This window comes from Tachypleus tridentatus, unplaced genomic scaffold (assembly GCF_004210375.1).
Source record: "Tachypleus tridentatus isolate NWPU-2018 unplaced genomic scaffold, ASM421037v1 Hic_cluster_2, whole genome shotgun sequence".
Lineage (NCBI taxonomy): Eukaryota > Metazoa > Arthropoda > Merostomata > Xiphosura > Limulidae > Tachypleus > Tachypleus tridentatus.
Window position 1 is genome coordinate 52,618,978 of NW_027467782.1, and position 20,685 is coordinate 52,639,662.

The 20,685-nt window shown below is 28.3% G+C and overlaps 1 protein-coding gene across 1 annotated transcript; it reads left to right on the forward strand.

Annotated features, from left to right (window-relative positions):
* The first annotated feature begins 10,971 nt into the window (after window positions 1–10,971).
* On the forward strand, window positions 10,972–20,191 carry LOC143242327 (MKI67 FHA domain-interacting nucleolar phosphoprotein-like). The gene is made up of 4 exons (XM_076485687.1): window positions 10,972–11,145; window positions 14,590–14,727; window positions 19,594–19,702; window positions 19,923–20,191. Exons 1-4 carry the CDS (start codon window positions 11,056–11,058, stop codon window positions 20,189–20,191), a joined length of 606 nt encoding a protein of 201 aa, XP_076341802.1. The 5' UTR covers window positions 10,972–11,055.
* Window positions 20,192–20,685: the final 494 nt, after the last annotated feature.

The window sequence follows — 20,685 nt, forward strand, 5'->3', positions numbered from 1 at the left end:
TGTTTTTTGTGATATGATAAACCATAACTGAAGAATTGTTATTATAACTTGACATCGCTTTCTGCTTTTCTTAATATGGCTTCTCTGATTCACTTAGACTGACTTTCAGTGTGTTTTGCACTTCATTTGAGTGTATCTGTTTTCTTGTCATGAATTTTAATATTTAATACCTTAAATGACAGACATTTAGTCTCCTCTCAGTGTATAGCTGTAAACTGAATTATTCTCTCAAGTACAGGAATTAATAAAATATTCACACTGTTGCCTGACTTAAGATGAATATTTTTCTATTCTGATGTGTACTTTTTACAGTTTAACAGCAAGAGTGAGTTGACGAGATTTCTAATAAATTACTTTATGAAACTACGTTTTTTTCATAGTCTTCACCAGTAGTTTATAAAGAAAGGGAACTGTTACTCAGACACAGAATATTAATTTATCATACATAATACACCTCATAAGGGGGATAATTCCCCTAATTAATATGGAATAAAAATACGTTGGTTTTGCAGTGTGTCTGTACTCCAAAGAGGGGAACAATGCACATTTTGTGAAAATGGATGTTTTGAGTGATAAGTGTTGAGTATCAATGTCCACTTGTTTGGCTTATAACAAGGATACAGACATGATACTGTCCACAGGCAGGTCATAACCTAATAGTTTTGGATTAGCTCTAGACCATTGCTGTTTTGTTTTATGTACAACCAGTCAGTTGATTCTGTAGAGAGGTGTGAACATTAATATATATGTCAGAACTCTTATTATAAAATTCTAGTATTAAATACTCTTATAAATTCTGCTGTTGGTTAAAACCACAAAATAAACTTTTATAATTCTACTGTTTGTTAGAACCAGAAAAAAAGTCTCATAATTCTACTGTTTGTAGAACCACAAAATAAACTTTTATAATTTTACTGTTTGTTAGAACTAGGAAATAGTCTCATAATTCTACTGTTTGTTAGAACCACAAAATAAACTTTCATAATTCTACTGTTTGTTAGAACCAGAAAAAACGTCTCATAATTCTACTGTTTGTTAGAACCAGAAAATAAATTTCCATAATTCCACTGTTTATTAGAACAAGAAAATAGTCTCATAAATTGACTGTTTGTTAGAACCAAAAAATTAATATTATAATTCTACTGTTTCTTAGAACCAAAAAATTAGTATTATAATTCTACTGTTTGTTAGAACCAAAAAATGAACTTTCATAATTATACTGTTAGAACCAGAAAATTAATATTATAATTCTACTGTTTGTTAGTACCAGAAAATAAACTTTCATAATTCTACTGTTAGAACCAAAAAATTAATATTATAATTCTACTGTTTGTTAGAACCAGAAAATAAACTTTTATAATTTTACTGTTTGTTAGAACTAGGAAATAGTCTCATAATTCTACTGTTTGTTAGAACCACAAAATAAACTTTCATAATTCTACTGTTTGTTAGAACCAGAAAAAACGTCTTATAATTCTACTGTTTGTTAGAACCAGAAAATAAATTTCCATAATTCCACTGTTTATTAGAACAAGAAAATAGTCTCATAAATTGACTGTTTGTTAGAACCAAAAAATTAGTATTATAATTCTACTGTTTGTTAGAACCAGAAAATAAACTTTCATAATTCTACTGTTAGAACCAAAAAATTAATATTATAATTCTAATGTTTGTTAGAACCAAAAAATTAATATTATAATTCTAATGTTTCTTAGAACCAGAAAATTAATATTATAATTCTACTGTTTGTTAGAACCAAAAAATTAATATTATAATTCTACTGTTTGTTAGAACCAGAAAATAAACTTTCATAATTCTACTGTTAGAACCAAAAAATTAATATTATAATTCTAATGTTTGTTAGAACCAGAAAATAAACTTTCATAATTCTACTGTTAGAACCAAAAAATTAATATTATAATTCTACTGTTTGTTAGAACCAGAAAATAAACTTTTGTAATTCTAGTGTTTGTTTGAACAAAAAAATAAACTTTCATAATTCTACTGTTAGAACCAGAAAATTAATATTATAATTCTACTGTTTGTTACAACCAGAAAATAAACTTTTATAACTATACTGTTAGAACCAGAAAATTAATATTATAATTCTACTGTTTGTTAGAATCAGAAAATTAATATTACAATTGTAATGTTTGTTAGAACCAGAAAATAAATTTTCATAATTTTACTGTTTGTTAGAACCACAAAATAAACTTTTATAATTCTACTGTTTGTTAGAACCAAAAAATTAGTATTATAATTCTACTGTTTGTTCGAACTAGAAAATAAACTTTCATAATTCTAGTGTTTGTTTGAACAAGAAAATAAACTTTCATAATTCTACTGTTAGAACCAGAAAATAGTCTCATAAATCAACTGTTTGTTAGAACCAAAAAATTAATATTACAATTGTACTGTTTGTTAGAACCAGAAAATAAAGTCTCATAATTCCACTGTTTGTCAGAACCACAAAATAAACGTTTATAATTCTACTGTTTGTTAGAACCAGAAAATAAACATTCATAATTCTAGTGTTTGTTTGAACAAGAAAATAAACTTTCATAATTCTACTGTTAGAACCAGAAAATTAATATTATAATTCTACTGTTTGTTACAACCAGAAAATAGTCTCATAAATCAACTGTTTGTTAGAACCAAAAAATTAATATTATAATTCTACTGTTTGTTAAAATCAGAAAATTAATATTACAATTGTAATGTTTGTTAGAACCATAATATAAATTTTCATAATTCTACTGTTTGTTAGAACCAGAAAATAAATTTTCACAATTCTACTGTTAGAACCAAAAAATTAATATTATAATTCTACTGTTTGTTAGAACCAGAAAATAAACCTTTGTAATTCTAGTGTTTGTTTGAACAAGAAAATAAACTTTCATAATTCTACTGTTAGAACCAGAAAATTAATATTATAATTCTACTGTTTGTTACAACCAGAAAATAAACTTTTATAATTATACTGTTAGAACCAGGAAATTAATATTATAATTCTACTGTTTGTTAGAATCAGAAAATTAATATTACAATTTTAATGTTTGTTAGAACCAGAAAATAAATTTTCATAATTCTATTGTTTGTTAGAACCAGAAAATAAACTTTCATAATTCTACTGTTAGAACCAAAAAATTAATATTATAATTCTACTGTTTGTTAGAACCAGAAAATAAACTTTCATAATTCTACTGTTAGAACCAAAAAATTAATATTATAATTCTACTGTTTGTTAGAACCAGAAAATAAACTTTCATAATTCTACTGTTAGAACCAAAAAATTAATATTATAATTCTACTGTTTGTTAGAACCAGAAAATAAACTTTTGTAATTCTAATGTTTGTTTGAACAAGAAAATAAACTTTCATAATTCTACTGTTAGAACCAGAAAATTAATATTATAATTCTACTGTTTGTTAGAATCAGAAAATTAATATTACAATTGTAATGTTTGTTAGAACCAGAAAATAAATTTTCATAATTTTACTGTTTGTTAGAACCACAAAATAAACTTTTATAATTCTACTGTTTGTTAGAACCAAAAAATTAATATTACAATTGTACTGTTTGTTAGAACCAGAAAATAAAGTCTCATAATTCCACTGTTTGTCAGAACCACAAAATAAACGTTTATAATTCTACTGTTTGTTAGAACCAGAAAATAAACTTTCGTAATTCTAGTGTTTGTTTGAACAAGAAAATAAACTTTCATAATTCTACTGTTAGAACCAGAAAATTAATATTATAATTCTACTGTTTGTTACAACCAGAAAATAGTCTCATAAATCAACTGTTTGTCAGAACCAAAAAATTAATATTATAATTCTACTGTTTGTTAAAATCAGAAAATTAATATTACAATTGTAATGTTTGTTAGAACCATAATATAAATTTTCATAATTCTACTGTTTATTAGAACAAGAAAATAGTCTCATATTTCGACTGTTTGTTAGAACCAGAAAATATATTTCCATAATTCCACTGTTTATTAAAACAAGAAAATAGTCTCATAAATTGACTGTTTGTTAGAACCAAAAAATTAATATTATAATTCTACTGTTTCTTAGAACCAGAAAATTAATATTATAATTCTACTGTTTGTTAGAATCAGAAAATTAATATTACAATTGTAATGTTTGTTAGAACCAGAAAATAAATTTTCATAATTCTACTGTTTGTTAGAACCAAAAAATTAGTATTATAATTCTACTGTTTGTTAGAACCCGAAAATAAACTTTCATAATTCTACTGTTAGAACCAGAAAATTAATATTATAATTCTACTGTTTGTTACAACCAGAAAATAGTCTCATAAATCAACTGTTTGTCAGAACCAAAAAATTAATATTATAATTCTACTGTTTGTTAAAATCAGAAAATTAATATTACAATTGTAATGTTTGTTAGAACCATAATATAAATTTTCATAATTCTACTGTTTATTAGAACAAGAAAATAGTCTCATATTTCGACTGTTTGTTAGAACCAGAAAATATATTTCCATAATTCCACTGTTTATTAAAACAAGAAAATAGTCTCATAAATTGACTGTTTGTTAGAACCAAAAAATTAATATTATAATTCTACTGTTTCTTAGAACCAGAAAATTAATATTATAATTCTACTGTTTGTTAGAATCAGAAAATTAATATTACAATTGTAATGTTTGTTAGAACCAGAAAATAAATTTTCATAATTTTACTGTTTGTTAGAACCACAAAATAAACTTTTATAATTCTACTGTTTGTTAGAACCAAAAAATTAGTATTATAATTCTACTGTTTGTTAGAACTAGAAAATAAACTTTCATAATTCTAGTGTTTGTTTGAACAAGAAAATAAACTTTCATAATTCTACTGTTAGAACCAGAAAATAGTCTCATAAATCAACTGTTTGTTAGAACCAAAAAATTAATATTACAATTGTACTGTTTGTTAGAACCAGAAAATAAAGTCTCATAATTCCACTGTTTGTCAGAACCACAAAATAAACGTTTATAATTCTACTGTTTGTTAGAACCAGAAAATAAACTTTCGTAATTCTAGTGTTTGTTTGAACAAGAAAATAAACTTTCATAATTCTACTGTTAGAACCAGAAAATTAATATTATAATTCTACTGTTTGTTACAACCAGAAAATAGTCTCATAAATCAACTGTTTGTCAGAACCAAAAAATTAATATTATAATTCTACTGTTTGTTAAAATCAGAAAATTAATATTACAATTGTAATGTTTGTTAGAACCATAATATAAATTTTCATAATTCTACTGTTTATTAGAACAAGAAAATAGTCTCATATTTCGACTGTTTGTTAGAACCAGAAAATATATTTCCATAATTCCACTGTTTATTAAAACAAGAAAATAGTCTCATAAATTGACTGTTTGTTAGAACCAAAAAATTAATATTATAATTCTACTGTTTCTTAGAACCAGAAAATTAATATTATAATTCTACTGTTTGTTAGAATCAGAAAATTAATATTACAATTGTAATGTTTGTTAGAACCAGAAAATAAATTTTCATAATTCTACTGTTTGTTAGAACCAAAAAATTAGTATTATAATTCTACTGTTTGTTAGAACCCGAAAATAAACTTTCATAATTCTACTGTTAGAACCAAAAAATTAATATTATAATTCTACTGTTTGTTAGAACCAGAAAATTAATATTACAATTGTAATGTTTGTTAGAACCAGAAAATAAATTTTCATAATTCTACTGTTTGTCAGAAGCAAAAAATAAACTTTTGTAATTCTAGTGTTTGTTTGAACAAGAAAATAAACTTTCATAATTCTACTGTTAGAACCAGAAAATTAATATTATAATTCTACTGTTTGTTACAACCAGAAAATAAACTTTTATACTTATACTGTTAGAACCAGAAAATTAATATTATAATTCTACTGTTTGTTAGAATCAGAAAATTAATATTACAATTGTAATGTTTGTTAGAACCAGAAAATAAATTTTCATAATTCTACTGTTTGTTAGAACCACAAAATAAACTTTTACAATTCTACTGTTTGTTAGAACCAAAAAATTAGTATTATAATTCTACTGTTTGTTAAAACTAGAAAATAAACTTTCATAATTCTAGTGTTTGTTTGAACAAGAAAATAAACTTTCATAATTCTACTGTTAGAACCAGAAAATAGTCTCATAAATCAACTGTTTGTTAGAACCAAAAAATTAATATTACAATTGTACTGTTTGTTAGAACCAGAAAATAAAGTCTCATAATTCCACTGTTTGTCAGAACCACAAAATAAACGTTTATAATTCTACTGTTTGTTAGAAGCAAAAAATAAACTTTCGTAATTCTAGTGTTTGTTTGAACAAGAAAATAAACTTTCATAATTCTACTGTTAGAACCAGAAAATTAATATTATAATTTTACTGTTTGTTACAACCAGAAAATAGTCTCATAAATCAACTGTTTGTTAGAACCAAAAAATTAATATTATAATTCTACTGTTTGTTAAAATCAGAAAATTAATATTACAATTGTAATGTTTGTTAGAACCATAATATAAATTTTAATAATTCTACTGTTTGTTAGAACCAGAAAATAAATTTTCACAATTCTACTGTTTATTAGAACAAGAAAATAGTCTCATATTTCGACTGTTTGTTAGAACCAGAAAATAAAGTCTCATAATTCCACTGTTTGTCAGAACCACAAAATAAACGTTTATAATTCTACTGTTTTTAGAACCAGAAAATAAACTTTCATAATTCTACTGTTAGAACCAGAAAATTAATATTATAATTCTACTGTTTGTTACAACCAGAAAATAGTCTCATAAATCAACTGTTTGTCAGAACCAAAAAATTAATATTATAATTCTACTGTTTGTTAAAATCAGAAAATTAATATTACAATTGTAATGTTTGTTAGAACCATAATATAAATTTTCATAATTCTACTGTTTATTAGAACCAGAAAATAGTTTCATATTTCGACTGTTTGTTAGAACCAGAAAATAAATTTCCATAATTCCACTGTTTATTAGAACAAGAGAATAGTCTCATAAATTGACTGTTTGTTAGAACCAAAAAATTAATATTATAATTCTACTGTTTCTTAGAACCAAAAAATTAATATTATAATTCTACTGTTTGTCAGAATCAGAAAATTAATATTACAATTGTAATGTTTGTTAGAACCAGAAAATAAATTTTCATAATTCTACTGTTTGTTAGAACCAAAAATTAGTATTATAATTCTACTGTTTGTTAGAACTAGAAAATAAACTTTCATAATTCTACTGTTAGAACCAAAAAATTAATATTATAATTCTACTGTTTGTTAGAACCAGAAAATAAACTTTTGTAATTCTAGTGTTTGTTTGAACAAGAAAATAAACTTTCATAATTCTACTGTTAGAACCAGAAAATTAATATTATAATTCTAGTGTTTGTTACAACCAGAAAATAAACTTTTATAACTATACTGTTAGAACCAGAAAATTAATATTATAATTCTACTGTTTGTTAGAATCAGAAAATTAATATTACAATTGTAATGTTTGTTAGAACCATAATATAAATTTTCATAATTCTACTGTTTGTTAGAACCAGAAAATAAATTTTCATAATTCTACTTTTTATTAGAACAAGAAAATAGTCTCATATTTCGACTGTTTGTTAGAACCAGAAAAAAGTCTCATAATTCTGTTGTTTGTTTATTTCGAATATATATCATAAATATTTAAGATTTTGACCTTTCTAGTCAGTGCTGAAAGTTAAAAAATTGAAGGGTGCAAAGAAATGCAATTTAATTAAAGAAATGTCAAGTAAACAAAAACACACTTTTTGCTAAACGTCGCCTAGCAACGCCAACACTCGCTGCTAATACGTCGCCTAGCAACGAGAACTGATTATAGATAGTTTGTAAGGATAAGCTCAACATAAACTACCCTCAGTGACGTATCATCTCAAATCTTTCCTTACTCTTTGTAATCCTCTCTAACCGAAGTGGATTTGTATCGTTTCGGTTTTTAATGCATAATCTCATACACTAATATATTAATAAGAAAGTTTGGTACTGAACAAAAGAGAAACTGGCATGTTGGTTTCTCACAAATAGGCCTAGATATTTTCAGTAGTTTACTTACATTTCAAAATCTTGACAGCATTGTAATAATTGTAGATGAAGAAAACAGACATCAAACGATTGTGTAATAATTATAAATTAGGAACACAGCTTTTCAAATCCAGCTGCCGTTGTCATTTCAAATGTTACCCACGGAATCTATCCAATAGTCAAGTCTTCTACTACATGACCATGACATGTATCCAATAGTAAAGTCTCCCGTTCCATGACTATGACATCCATCCAATAGTAGGGTCTCCTGCTCCATGACCGTGACACCATCCAACAGTAAAGTCTTCTACTGCATGGTGTGTCTCCACCATAGTAAAAACAGTTTCAATCCCTGGATGCTCATTAAACGAACAGCATTTCACCATATGACAAAACAATCTATCAATGCTTCCCCATACTAATCTATCAACATTTCCATCTTGTTGGTCCGCCTATAACCTGTCAGTGTTTCTAACTTGTGAATCCCCAGAAAATCTATAAGTACTAGCATACCTTTATTTATTCTACAATAAAAATCTGCCATCAGGAATCATAAGAGTACAACTAGATTTTGAGATTTCACGTTCTACTCCATAACATGTCGAGAAATTTTATTACCATGCACGTTAACACATGTGTTACTTGTTTCACTTCCAAGCTTGTCGTATCCCGCTAGGACAGTAGTAAGTCTTTGGATTTACAACGCTAAAATCAGCGGTTTGAATCTCTTCGGTGGACATAGCAGATAGCAAATAGCACAAATTTGATACATTTTAACAGTTAATTAACTTCTAAATTCAAGTTAAATTTCTGGTTAGTTGAGATATATATATAATAATATGTAACGTACATAACGTGATAAATCTGAGACTCGTCCGAAATAATTTATAATAGGTGACATAATGAAATCAAAAAAGAGCTACGGTTCTTAACATATATTATTTTAAAATATGCATTCTAGAATCACATAACATAGTACGATACGCAAATGCCAGTTAATGTGCAATATTTTCTACGGAATTATGGAAACTATTAATTTTATTTATAAAATATATCTCTTCTTTTTCACTTCTATATTTACGTGCAGAAATAAAAAAACAGTAAACATAATAATAAATATATTATTACAACTATTATGTATAAATACCATGATTAAATACGTTTATTTTTCCATATTATATTCTGCCAGATCCACTTGGCCCAGCAATTCCGACCAGAGAAATGCGTTCTTTAAAAGAATTTATTCCTTAATCACATGTATAATTAATTTTACAATATTTTGTCAGTTAATCCACAAAGATAAGTCATTCTTTTAAAATCTCTCCACGTGTAATAATTTCATATATTCATACATTTGGAGAAGTATTTCCGCAAAATGTAATTTAAGGCTGTTAAAACTAAATACAGTTAATCAATAACATTTTTTTTATTTAGCGTTCTCCCTAGAGTTACATTAATTACTACTTGGATGTTGAATAACAGTGAACGCATCTTTGTAATTCAAGAATTTATAATAAATAATTTCTTCCCCAGTTTTATGCTAATTGTCATATGATTTTGTACATATACATATATCAAGGTCAACATATGAAAAGTGGAACTCAAAATCTAAATCTTTCACTTACAATTAAACTAAAATTTGTAATATTTAAGCAAACAAATCCAAATAATATAAAATAGATCAAATATCGAATCAGTAACACAAATAGAAAACAAAAACGACAAATATTACAGAAATCGTCAACAAAAGGTATAAAGTTAAAGGTAAGGGGGCAATGAACAGGTAAGAGGAAGATAATTTTTCATGCCTGAGCAGAAGATTCTTTGGGGAAGCAGCCCAGTAAAGCACTTTTAGTGGAATTATCCCAGGGCCTTTTAGCACTCCTACGTTGTTTCTGGATAGACCAGTGAACCACAAAAACATGGAAACTAAAGATATGCCCAAGCCTTGAGGACAGTGCAGTGGAAATCCTTGAAGGACAGTGCAATGGGAACTGTTGAAAAACTGAGCGATTGGAGCTCTTCTAAACAGTACAGAGGGGATATTTGAGGCTAGTACAATGAAGCTCCTTCAGCACAGTTCAATGGGATAAAACACAGCATGGCCAGGTGGGTTAAGGCGTTCGAGTCGCGGGTTCGAATCCCCGTCACACCAAACATGCTCGCCTTTCAGCCATAGGGGCGTTATAGTGTTACGGTCAATTCCACTATTCGTTGGTAAAAGAGTAGCCCAAGAGTTGGCGGTGGGTGGTGAAGACTAGGGAAGGCATCCCTCTAATCTTACACTACTAAAATAGGGACAGCTGGCGCAGATAGCCCTCGAGCAGCTTTGCGCGAAATTCAAAACAAACAAACAAAGAAATATTCCGCACAATCTGTGTACTGCCGTCCGTAATTTTGAACTTAAAATAGCTAGTCAAAACACTCATTGCCAACTCTTGGGTGACTGTAATTGAATAGTAGGATTTTCACAAATATTCTTACAGTGCAAACACAGCCCTAACATGCGAAACAAGTTTTGTTGAAACGGTCCATGAACCATAAGCTTTCTGATCCACATTCCAAACACACTATTATCAGGCCACGCCCGACTTATTGGTAGTGAAAGTTACGTTGTGAAATATAACAGATAAAACTGAAATACATAATACTTAGAACTATCCTCATATTATTTTATGACGCCGTATATAATGACCAAATGTACTGTTTGATATAAACTTTCTTTTTTTATTTTGTCCAATTTATATAATTTTTCTCGTTTATAAAATAACCTATTTCAATATTATTAAATTCATGACAACAGAATTTAGAGAGAGAGAGAGAAAAAAAAAAAGCTATAATTTACGTCTCAATAAATATTTAGTTTTAATAGGGGGCGCTCTTTTCCATGCTCATTATTCCAGAGTGATAGCTTAAGTAACTTAGGTTAAGTCTAACTCAAATTTTTAGAAAATGACAACTAAAAGCTTAAGAGAGCTCCTGGCTTTAAATCCAGAAGAGCAAAAGTCGTTTGAGAGCGATATTAAAGCTTTTCAGAAAAAGGTAAGCTCATTATATTGTTATTGCATTATTAACTTAATAATGTACTTTATGTAGGCTTAGTTATGTATCATATACACACACACGCACATAATTTTAAAACAAGGGAGCTGTTGGTCAATCCTGGCCGTCCTATCTTTCATAATAGACTTGAAAATAAAGCAAATTCTCGTCAATCAAATATATCAACTCTCATATTAGCAACATCTACCACATATAAAGGCCAATTCTTTACCGTAGTGTTACAAAAAAAAACAAGGTTGTTTTATTTAGCTGAAGGTGACTTCTATTTCTACTATGTCAGTATTTTTGTTTGTGCCCCCCTCTAATAACATATGAGATAATTGTGTTTTACTTTGCTTAATGACAATATAAAAATCTCTTTGTTTCTACAACCTGTTGACAGAAGTCAAAAGCTAGTCTGTAATATGTAGTCTGCACAGGAATGTGTTGCTTGTGCACTTTATTTTTGAATAAAATTATTCATTTAAAATATTTTGATATTTCTTCAGAATCTCAACAGTATTTGCTTGCCTAGTTTCTTCCTTGCTTACTCCAGTTGTCGACAATGAGGTGTTAATAAAAGTATGTGTTAATGAAAATAGGGTTGAGTTCTGTTAATATTTTGACATTACTATTTTCCCTCAAAGAGGTTACATCTCACCAGATGACAGAAATTTCAGAATAAAATTTTCTCTCCAATACCCATTCCCTGAGCACTAAAAACAGAACAGTCTAATACAAAACAATGCCGTATTGGAAGTTGGTGTATATATAATGTACTCTTTTACACCACAACAGTGCATGTATTAGTCTCCAAATGTTACCATCTTATTTGTTATCAAAGGTAAATGGTTTTCTATGATTCTAGTTTATGAATAACATTGTATTTCATTTCCAACAAGTCGTGATATGCAGACTATTAATTTTGTATGCTCATGTCATGGTACAGGTTATTTTCAAGATGTTTTTTATATGAATCATGCCAGAGTGTAACATGTAATATTGGAATTCTTATTTTATCAGGTAAACTTAGCCAACTTGGATGTATATTTTGTTTTTAGGATGTGTTAAATATCTTGTGACATTTCTTGAAATATTAAAGTTGTCAACTCTGTGTAGGGCTGAAGTTTCTAACACTAATTTTGTTACTGTCATTTGGTGATCTGTCAATCTTGAAGTCCTAAAGTTTCTAACACTAATTTTGTTACTGTTATTTGGTGATCTGTCAATCTTGAAGTCCTAAAGTTTCTAACACTAATTTTGTTACTGTCATTTGGTGATCTGTAATAAACTCTTTACTCTTTTTACATCCACCAATAGAAATCCAAATGGATTCAGTCTCTTACTATTATTCTTAATATTTTAACTTCAACAGGATGTAATTAGCATGTTACACATACAACCACTCCTATCTTTATATTCTAACTTCAACAGGATGTAACTAGCATGTTACACATACAACAACTCCTATCTTTAATACTCTATTAAATAGCCTGTAACCTTGTATTTCAAAGAAATTTTTCATCAAAATCAACTTTGTGTAACAATATTTCAGTTATTCCATTTATAGGAAAATCCTCCATTCTTACCAATGTTCTACAGTCATCTATTTTATTTCTTCTGGCATTACAATAGTGACACTTAAGCCTAACTGTATTACTATTTCCTATATTAAACTTTACTCTGCCCCTAATTCTTTGTGAATTTAGTTTATCCTGTCTCTCACCAATGTCTAGCCTTTGTTTAAAACTTCCCTTACAGTTAGGTTAATAGCCCTGTAAACAAGTCAGCCTCTACCTTATTTAAATGTAAACCATCCATTCTAATGTGCTCTCTTCTTCCATTGAACCGATCCAACCAGTCAGTTTGGTCATCCTTATTAACCTCAGCCTAGTATTTAGTCCTAGTGACACACTTATAACTTGATTCCCATTGGCAGTATCCCACACAAAATTATGTTGTGCCTTTTCCTTTAAATGCCTTTATCAACCCAATGTACTTATTAATTGGTTCCTCAGACCTACCTTTCTGTAAGTTGTTAACCCCTACATTCATTATGAAAACTGTATCTCCCTTAACTATATCTGTCAGTTATATCCTCCACCTGTGCCCCAGGATAGTATAATGTAATTCTTTTTTCCCTATTTACCCCACAGACTTCATGCCTTGCCACCTTTAACCTACTTATAATCCACATCCTTCTCTGATCATTTTGTTTTCTTTCCCTCCAATAGTTCCTCATCTGCAGAAGTCAAGGTGTTAAAACAGAATAGGCTTGTTATAACTAAATTCACTACTTTTAACCCTAAAAGTACTCTTAAGTTTCTGAAAGTTCTTGTTAGCTGATGTATTCCTTTCATGTAAGAAGCTCTTCCTGAAATCTTACCACTTCCTAGTCTATGATTCTTTTATTTCTTGTCTCCACTTTAATTGATAGTTTCAGGTCTTTCCTTTAATTATACAGAACTTTAAAATATAACTTAATTATTAGAAATGGCAATAACTTGTCTCTACTTTGACGTATACATAATGTTAATATGTTGAGGTTGAGTTATTTGATAACTTACTCTAGTCTGAATTTAAACCAATGAATTTGTGTTCAAATACATAATAGTTAAAACATTGAGAGACAACAAACTAGTATTTAGATTGTATTTATTGATTAAAACAATATATTTATGCTGTTTTATGATATATCCAGTAAGTTGAAGTACACGTAAGCCTGTTACACGTCCTATGTCTATTTTAACATTGGTAAAATTTACACTACTTGACTCTTAAGTTCAAACTTTGACTGTCTTTTATTTATTTACCAGTTTTACTACATCTAGTTATTCTTGTTTACTACAAGTTGTAATAATTTTAAGAGCTCAACTTTTCTACATTATCTCTCATCTGTCTCTTGATCGTGAGATTATTTTGTTTTAAAGACTGATAAAATAATAGGAATGTTATACTTCAGCTAAGTTATAACACAGAACAGATTGCAAGTCTTAACATCATGGTGATATGCTGAACTAATAATGTCCAGTTAACTCATTATCAACTTAAATTCATATAATCAATTAGTTTTAAATAGTTTTGAAGTTTGTTCTCTGGATTACTTAACTTTTGTGTTAATAACTTCACTTATCCTGTTTTCAAATGTATTAAAATAATGATAGTCACTTGACCTTTTTTATTTCTCTTCCATATCAGAATGTAATCTGAATGTAGAAAGTTTGTTTATATTAATGATGGACACAGTACAGTATTAGATCTACAAGTGACATGCCCTTATTTCAGTGTTATTTCCTATCTGGACATTGTGAGAGCAGTCACAGCTTGGCATTTAGCCTAACTTTATAAATAGTTGATTAGTTACTTGAGAGATAGCTAAAGGTTTGGATATTTGTGATCAAATGATCTCAGTTACAAACAGTTTGATTTTTTCTTTCCCAACAGCAGAGACAAGAGGATGTTCTGGTCCCTGGTGTTGTCTACCTGAAACATATTCCTCATGGCTTTTATGAAAATGAAATGTACAAGTACTTTTCTCAGTTTGGAAAAATTAAAAACCTTCGACTTGGAAGAAGTAAAAAAGTAAATGTTATTTTTGTTAATTATGCAGCTTACTGTAGACCAGTTGACCTATTGAGGTTAAATATATAAAGGTTATTTTTCTATTTTAGCTTAGAATATGGACTTATGACTAACTTAAGTAGTTAAAGGATGAGATCTTGTTGGGAATTCTTCTAAAAATATCACTTATCTGAAAGGTAATGAACTGATAAATTGATTCATTGTAATTAATAATGGTATAAGATATGTTCATTAGTTGATCAGTTTTAGTTCTGATCATTCTAATCATTGTAATTAATAATGGTATAAGATGTGTTCATTAGTTGATCAGTTTTAGTTCTGATCATTCTAATCATTGTAATTAATAATGGTATAAGATGTGTTCATTAGTTGATCAGTTTTAGTTCTGATCATTCTAATCATTGTAATTAATAATGGTATAAGATATGTTCATTAGTTGAGCAGTTTTAGTTCTGATCATTCTAATCATTGTAATTAATAATGGTATAACATATGTTCATTAGTTGATCAGTTTTAGTTCTGATCATTCTAATCATTGTAATTAATAATGGTATAAGATATGTTCATTAGTTGATCAGTTTTAGTTCTGATCATTCTAATCATTGTAATTAATAATGGTATAAGATATGTTCATTAGTTGATCAGTTTTAGTTCTGATCATTCTAATCATTGTAATTAATAATGGTATAAGATGTATTCATTAGTTGATCAGTTTTAGTTCTGATCATTCTAATCATTGTAATTAATAATGGTATAAGATGTATTCATTAGTGGATCAGTTTTAGTTCTGATCATTCTAATCATTGTAATTAATAATGGTATAAGATATGTTCATTAGTTGATCAGTTTTAGTTCTGATCATTCTAATCATTGTAATTAATAATGGTATAAGATGTATTCATTAGTTGATCAGTTTTAGTTCTGATCATTCTAATCATTGTAATTAATAATGGTATAAGATGTATTCATTACTTGATCAGTTTTAGTTCTGATCATTCTAATCATTGTAATTAATAATGGTATAAGATGTATTCATTAGTTGATTAGTTTTAGTTCTGATCATTCTAATCATTGTAATTAATAATGTTATAAGATGTATTCATTAGTTGATCAGTTTTAGTTCTGATCATTCTAATCATTGTAATTAATAATGGTATAAGATGTATTCATTAATTGATCAGTTTTAGTTCTGATCATTCTAATCATTGTAATTAATAATGGTATAAGATATGTTCATTAGTTGATCAGTTTTAGTTCTGATCATTCTAATCATTGTAATTAATAATGGTATAAGATATGTTCAGTAGTTGATCAGTTTTAGTTCTGATCATTCTAATCATTGTAATTAATAATGGTATAAGATGTATTCATTAGTTGATCAGTTTTAGTTCTGATCATTCTAATCATTGTAATTAATAATGGTATAAGATGTATTCATTAGTTGATCAGTTTTAGTTCTGATCATTCTAATCATTGTAATTAATAATGTTATAAGATGTATTCATTAGTTGATCAGTTTTAGTTCTGATCATTCTAATCATTGTAATTAATAATGGTATAAGATGTATTCATTAATTGATCAGTTTTAGTTCTGATCATTCTAATCATTGTAATTAATAATGGTATAAGATGTATTCATTAGTTGATCAATTTTAGTTCTGATCATTCTAATCAATAATGGTATAAGATGTATTCATTAGTGGATCAGTTTTAGTTCTGATCATTCTAATCATTGTAATTAATAATGGTATAAGATGTATTCATTAGTGGATCAGTTTTAGTTCTGATCATTCTAATCATTGTAATTAATAATGGTATAAGATGTATTCATTAGTTGATCAGTTTTAGTTCTGATCATTCTAATCATTGTAATTAATAATGGTATAAGATGTATTCATTAATTGATCAGTTTTAGTTCTGATCATTCTAATCATTGTAATTAATAATGGTATAAGATGTATTCATTAGTGGATCAGTTTTAGTTCTGATCATTCTAATCATTGTAATTAATAATGGTATAAGATGTATTCATTAGTTGATCAGTTTTAGTTCTGATCATTCTAATCATTGTAATTAATAATGGTATAAGATGTATTCGTTAGTTGATCAGTTTTAGTTCTGATCATTCTAATCATTGTAATTAATAATGGTATAAGATGTATTCATTAGTGGATCAATTTTAGTTCTGATCATTCTAATAATTGTAATTAATAATAGTATAAGATGTATTCATTAGTTGATCAGTTTTAGTTCTGATCATTCTAATCATTGTAATTAATAATGGTATAAGATGTATTCATTAGTGGGTCAGTTTTAGTTCTGATCATTCTAATCATTGTAATTAATAATGGTATAAGATGTATTCATTAGTTGATCAGTTCTGATCTATGTAGATTATTTTACTTTAACCAGAAGTCAGTGATAAATGCCCATGAACTGTAAAACAAAGATTATTGAACGGGAAACCTATTAGAGAAAGTTATATACTTAGAGTTAAGATTTATATCAACCTTGTGGCCAGTGTAGCTAATTAATTATGTTATGTTTAGTGGTGAAGGTTAAAATGTATTTTTTTGTGAATTGGCTACTCTTCCAATGAAATATCACTTGGTTTGACCAGCTTTGGATATTAGGTTGGTCCTAGATACATATATTTAAGTATGGAACAGTAATTGATACAGGAACACTAGTTGTTGACTTCAATTACTGATAATGAATTCATTTCTTGTGAGAAATGTAACATCAGTATAACATGGCTGAAGATTCTCTAAGCCACTCTGCAGGTGACTGGCATCTGTGGCAGAATGCCATGTTATGTTTAACCTGTTAATGTAGAACTATATTGAACAAGTTATCCTTCAGTGTTCCATTATTTGTACAGTATGTTCAGGAAAAATACACAAATAGAAGTCAAATAACCATTACATGTCACTAGAATAAAAACTGGTTTTGTTATCTTTTATAATGTGTCTTAGGTTACATTAAAATGATGTAGGTCTGTGTATTTTCATAGAAATTATAATATAGCCTGTGGACAACAAGTGTACAATTGGTCCTTCATGATAGTCTCTGCATGTCTGCCATTGAGAAAAGTAAACATGTTAAACACATTTGGGTAGTGATTGATTCTCTTCTTAAACTGCTCTAAAGTCTTGTCCTACTTTACTGGATATGGTAATTTATTCAATAAGTTAATTATCTTTGTGTGAAAAATAAAACTGCCTTACTCACAGCCTAGCCCGTCTGTTCCAGATGTTAAAACTTGTTCTGTTATCTTCATTATATGACACAAAGAAATCAGAGGCCTTTATCCTATCAATCTCCCTCATATCATATTTTATCTTAATCTCTCTCCCTCATATCACATTTTATCCTATCAGTCTCTCTCCCTCATATCATATTTTATCCTATCAGTCTCTCTCCCTCATATCATATTTTATCCTATCAGTCTCCCTTCCTCATATCATATTTTATCTTAATCTCTCTCCCTCATATTATATTTTATCCTATCAGTCTCTCTCCTCATATCATATTTATCCTATCAATCTCCTCTATATCATATTTTTATCCATCGGTCTCCTTTCCTCATATCATATTTATATTTAATCTTTCTCCCTCATATATATTTATCTCATCGTGCTCTTTCCTCATATATTATATTTATCATCAATTACCTCATATTATATTTATTCTATCAGTCTCTTTCCTCAGATTACATTTTATCTCATTAGTCTCTCTCACTCATCTCATTTCATCTCACATCAATTTTTTACTCATATCACATTTTTCTATCAATCTTTTTCTCTTATCACATATTTATCCTATCACTTTTCTTCTCTTTATATATATTTTATCCTGTCAATTCCTTCCCTATCATTATATTTTATTCCTGTCAATCTCTCATATCATATTTATCTATCTGTCTCCATTTCTTCATATTATATTTATCTCTAGTAGGTCTCTTCTTTCATTATATTTTATCTAATCACCTTTCTCTATATCATTTGATTCTATTACTTTCTTCTCATATTATATTTATCTGACATCACCTCATATTCATATTTTTATCTCTATCCTCTCCTCTCATCATTATATTTTATCCTATCAATCTCCTCCTCCTCATATCATATTTTTCTCATCAGTCTCCTCCTCATATCATATATTTTATCCTGTCAGTCTTCTTCCTCATCATATATTTATCCTATCAATCTCTCTCACCTTTATTATATTTTTATCCCATCACCTCTCTCACCCATATCATATTTTATCCTATCAATCTCCCTCATATCATATTTTATCCTATCAGTCTCCCTTCCTCATATCATATTTTATCCTATCAGTCTCCCTCCTCATATCATATTTTATCCTATCAGTCTCCCTCCCTCATATCATATTTTATCTTAATCTCTCTCCCTCATATCATACGTAAGAGTTTAGTACTGTCACTAATTATGTATTTCAATATTGTTGAGTGAAAGAAATGACCTCTAGCTCTGATCTGTAAGGTACTTCATGAATCTTTCTTCCATCCTTTAGTAATGTGATTTTCTTAGATAATCCAAAATTTTTTGAGACTATTATTACCTCCTTTTGTTTGTCCAGACAACATCTAATGTCCTTAGTAGAAGTTACTAAAATAAGATATCCATATTGGGTTCATGTTTTTATTTATTACATTTCACTAAATGATCTAATTTCTTTTAGCAGGCTCACAGAAATTTGACTGTAATTTTTAGTAAGTCCATTTTTCTGAACTAACATTAAATCTTTAAAGCAACAATTTTGATTAGTTTCTCCTCAGGACAATTCTACTGTGCTGTTTTATTTAGTGATGGAAATAAACTTTTATTGATTAAATGTTTTCAGACAGGAGGAAGTCGAGGCTATGCTTATATTGAATTTCAGTGTGATGAAGTTGCAAAGATTGTTGCAGAGACCATGAACAACTATCTGATGTTTGACCAACTGATGAAGTGTAAGTTTTACACTTGAGACAAAAACTTTGTTTTTATAAGTTTGATATGACATCTGTCATAACTGAACATAGATATTTACAGACAAGGTTTCTCAGTAAATGTATTGACTTTCTTATAGATGTTTCTGTATGCTTGAAAAAATTTCAATTTCATTTTGTATCCTTTTTACAAGAACCTTTCATAATGAAACCCATGTTTATATGTTGTCTTCTTTTACAGGTAAGTTTATTCCACCAGAAATGGTTCACCCATTAACCTTAAGGGTGCAAGGAAAAATACATCTTGCTAAGTCTGTTACAATGTTTCATCAGAATAAGTGGAAATGTCCTGAGAAGGAGAGGAAGAATCTGGTGAAACGAGCCAAGGATCAAGAAAACCAGGCCAGACTGGCGGAGCTAGGAGTTACATTTGATTTTGACCTCAGAGTGCGATACATTCATTTTACTTTGTATTATAATTGTTTATATACCAGTGTTTATATGTTATGAATTTTTCATATATTCTGAGTGCAAGACTTACTAAATATGATATATGGTGTGAATATTTAGACATAGGAAAGTGTTTTTGAGAAGTAGATATTTTAACCAGCATGAGGTGCACATCACATGCTTGTACAGAACATCACGTAAGAATGTAGACGCACGCCTTAAAATGTGTGTTCGAACACGCTGCTCCTCTACAGAACAAATACCAAATACCTCATGCCACTGCTGAAAATAACTTGGAAAGCAAGAGGTCTTTGATTGAACTACAGATAATAATGAGAACTGCACATGGCTGTAGTCAATAAGGAAGGAACATAGTCCTAGCACAATAGTCCACTTCAGTGGTTTGAGTACATCAAAAGCTTGTTTTGTTCCTCTTTGTTGCACTGTTCATTTGTGTTCTTTCTCATGAAGAACTATGCAACTCTTAGGTTACACTTGTTACCTGTAATTTTCTGTTAACATTTAAATTATTATTATTTTTTGCTTACTTTTTT

What these genes read in the sequence shown, in the direction of transcription:
- LOC143242327 (XM_076485687.1), top strand. Translation starts at nt 11,056, where the DNA reads ATGACAACTAAAAGCTTAAGAGAGCTCCTGGCTTTAAATCCAGAAGAG. An exon ending in TTAAAGCTTTTCAGAAAAAG is followed by an intron (nt 11,146 to 14,589) that starts GTAAGCTCATTA and finishes CTTTCCCAACAG; the next exon opens with CAGAGACAAGAGGATGTTCT. An exon ending in GACTTGGAAGAAGTAAAAAA is followed by an intron (nt 14,728 to 19,593) that starts GTAAATGTTATT and finishes AAATGTTTTCAG; the next exon opens with ACAGGAGGAAGTCGAGGCTA.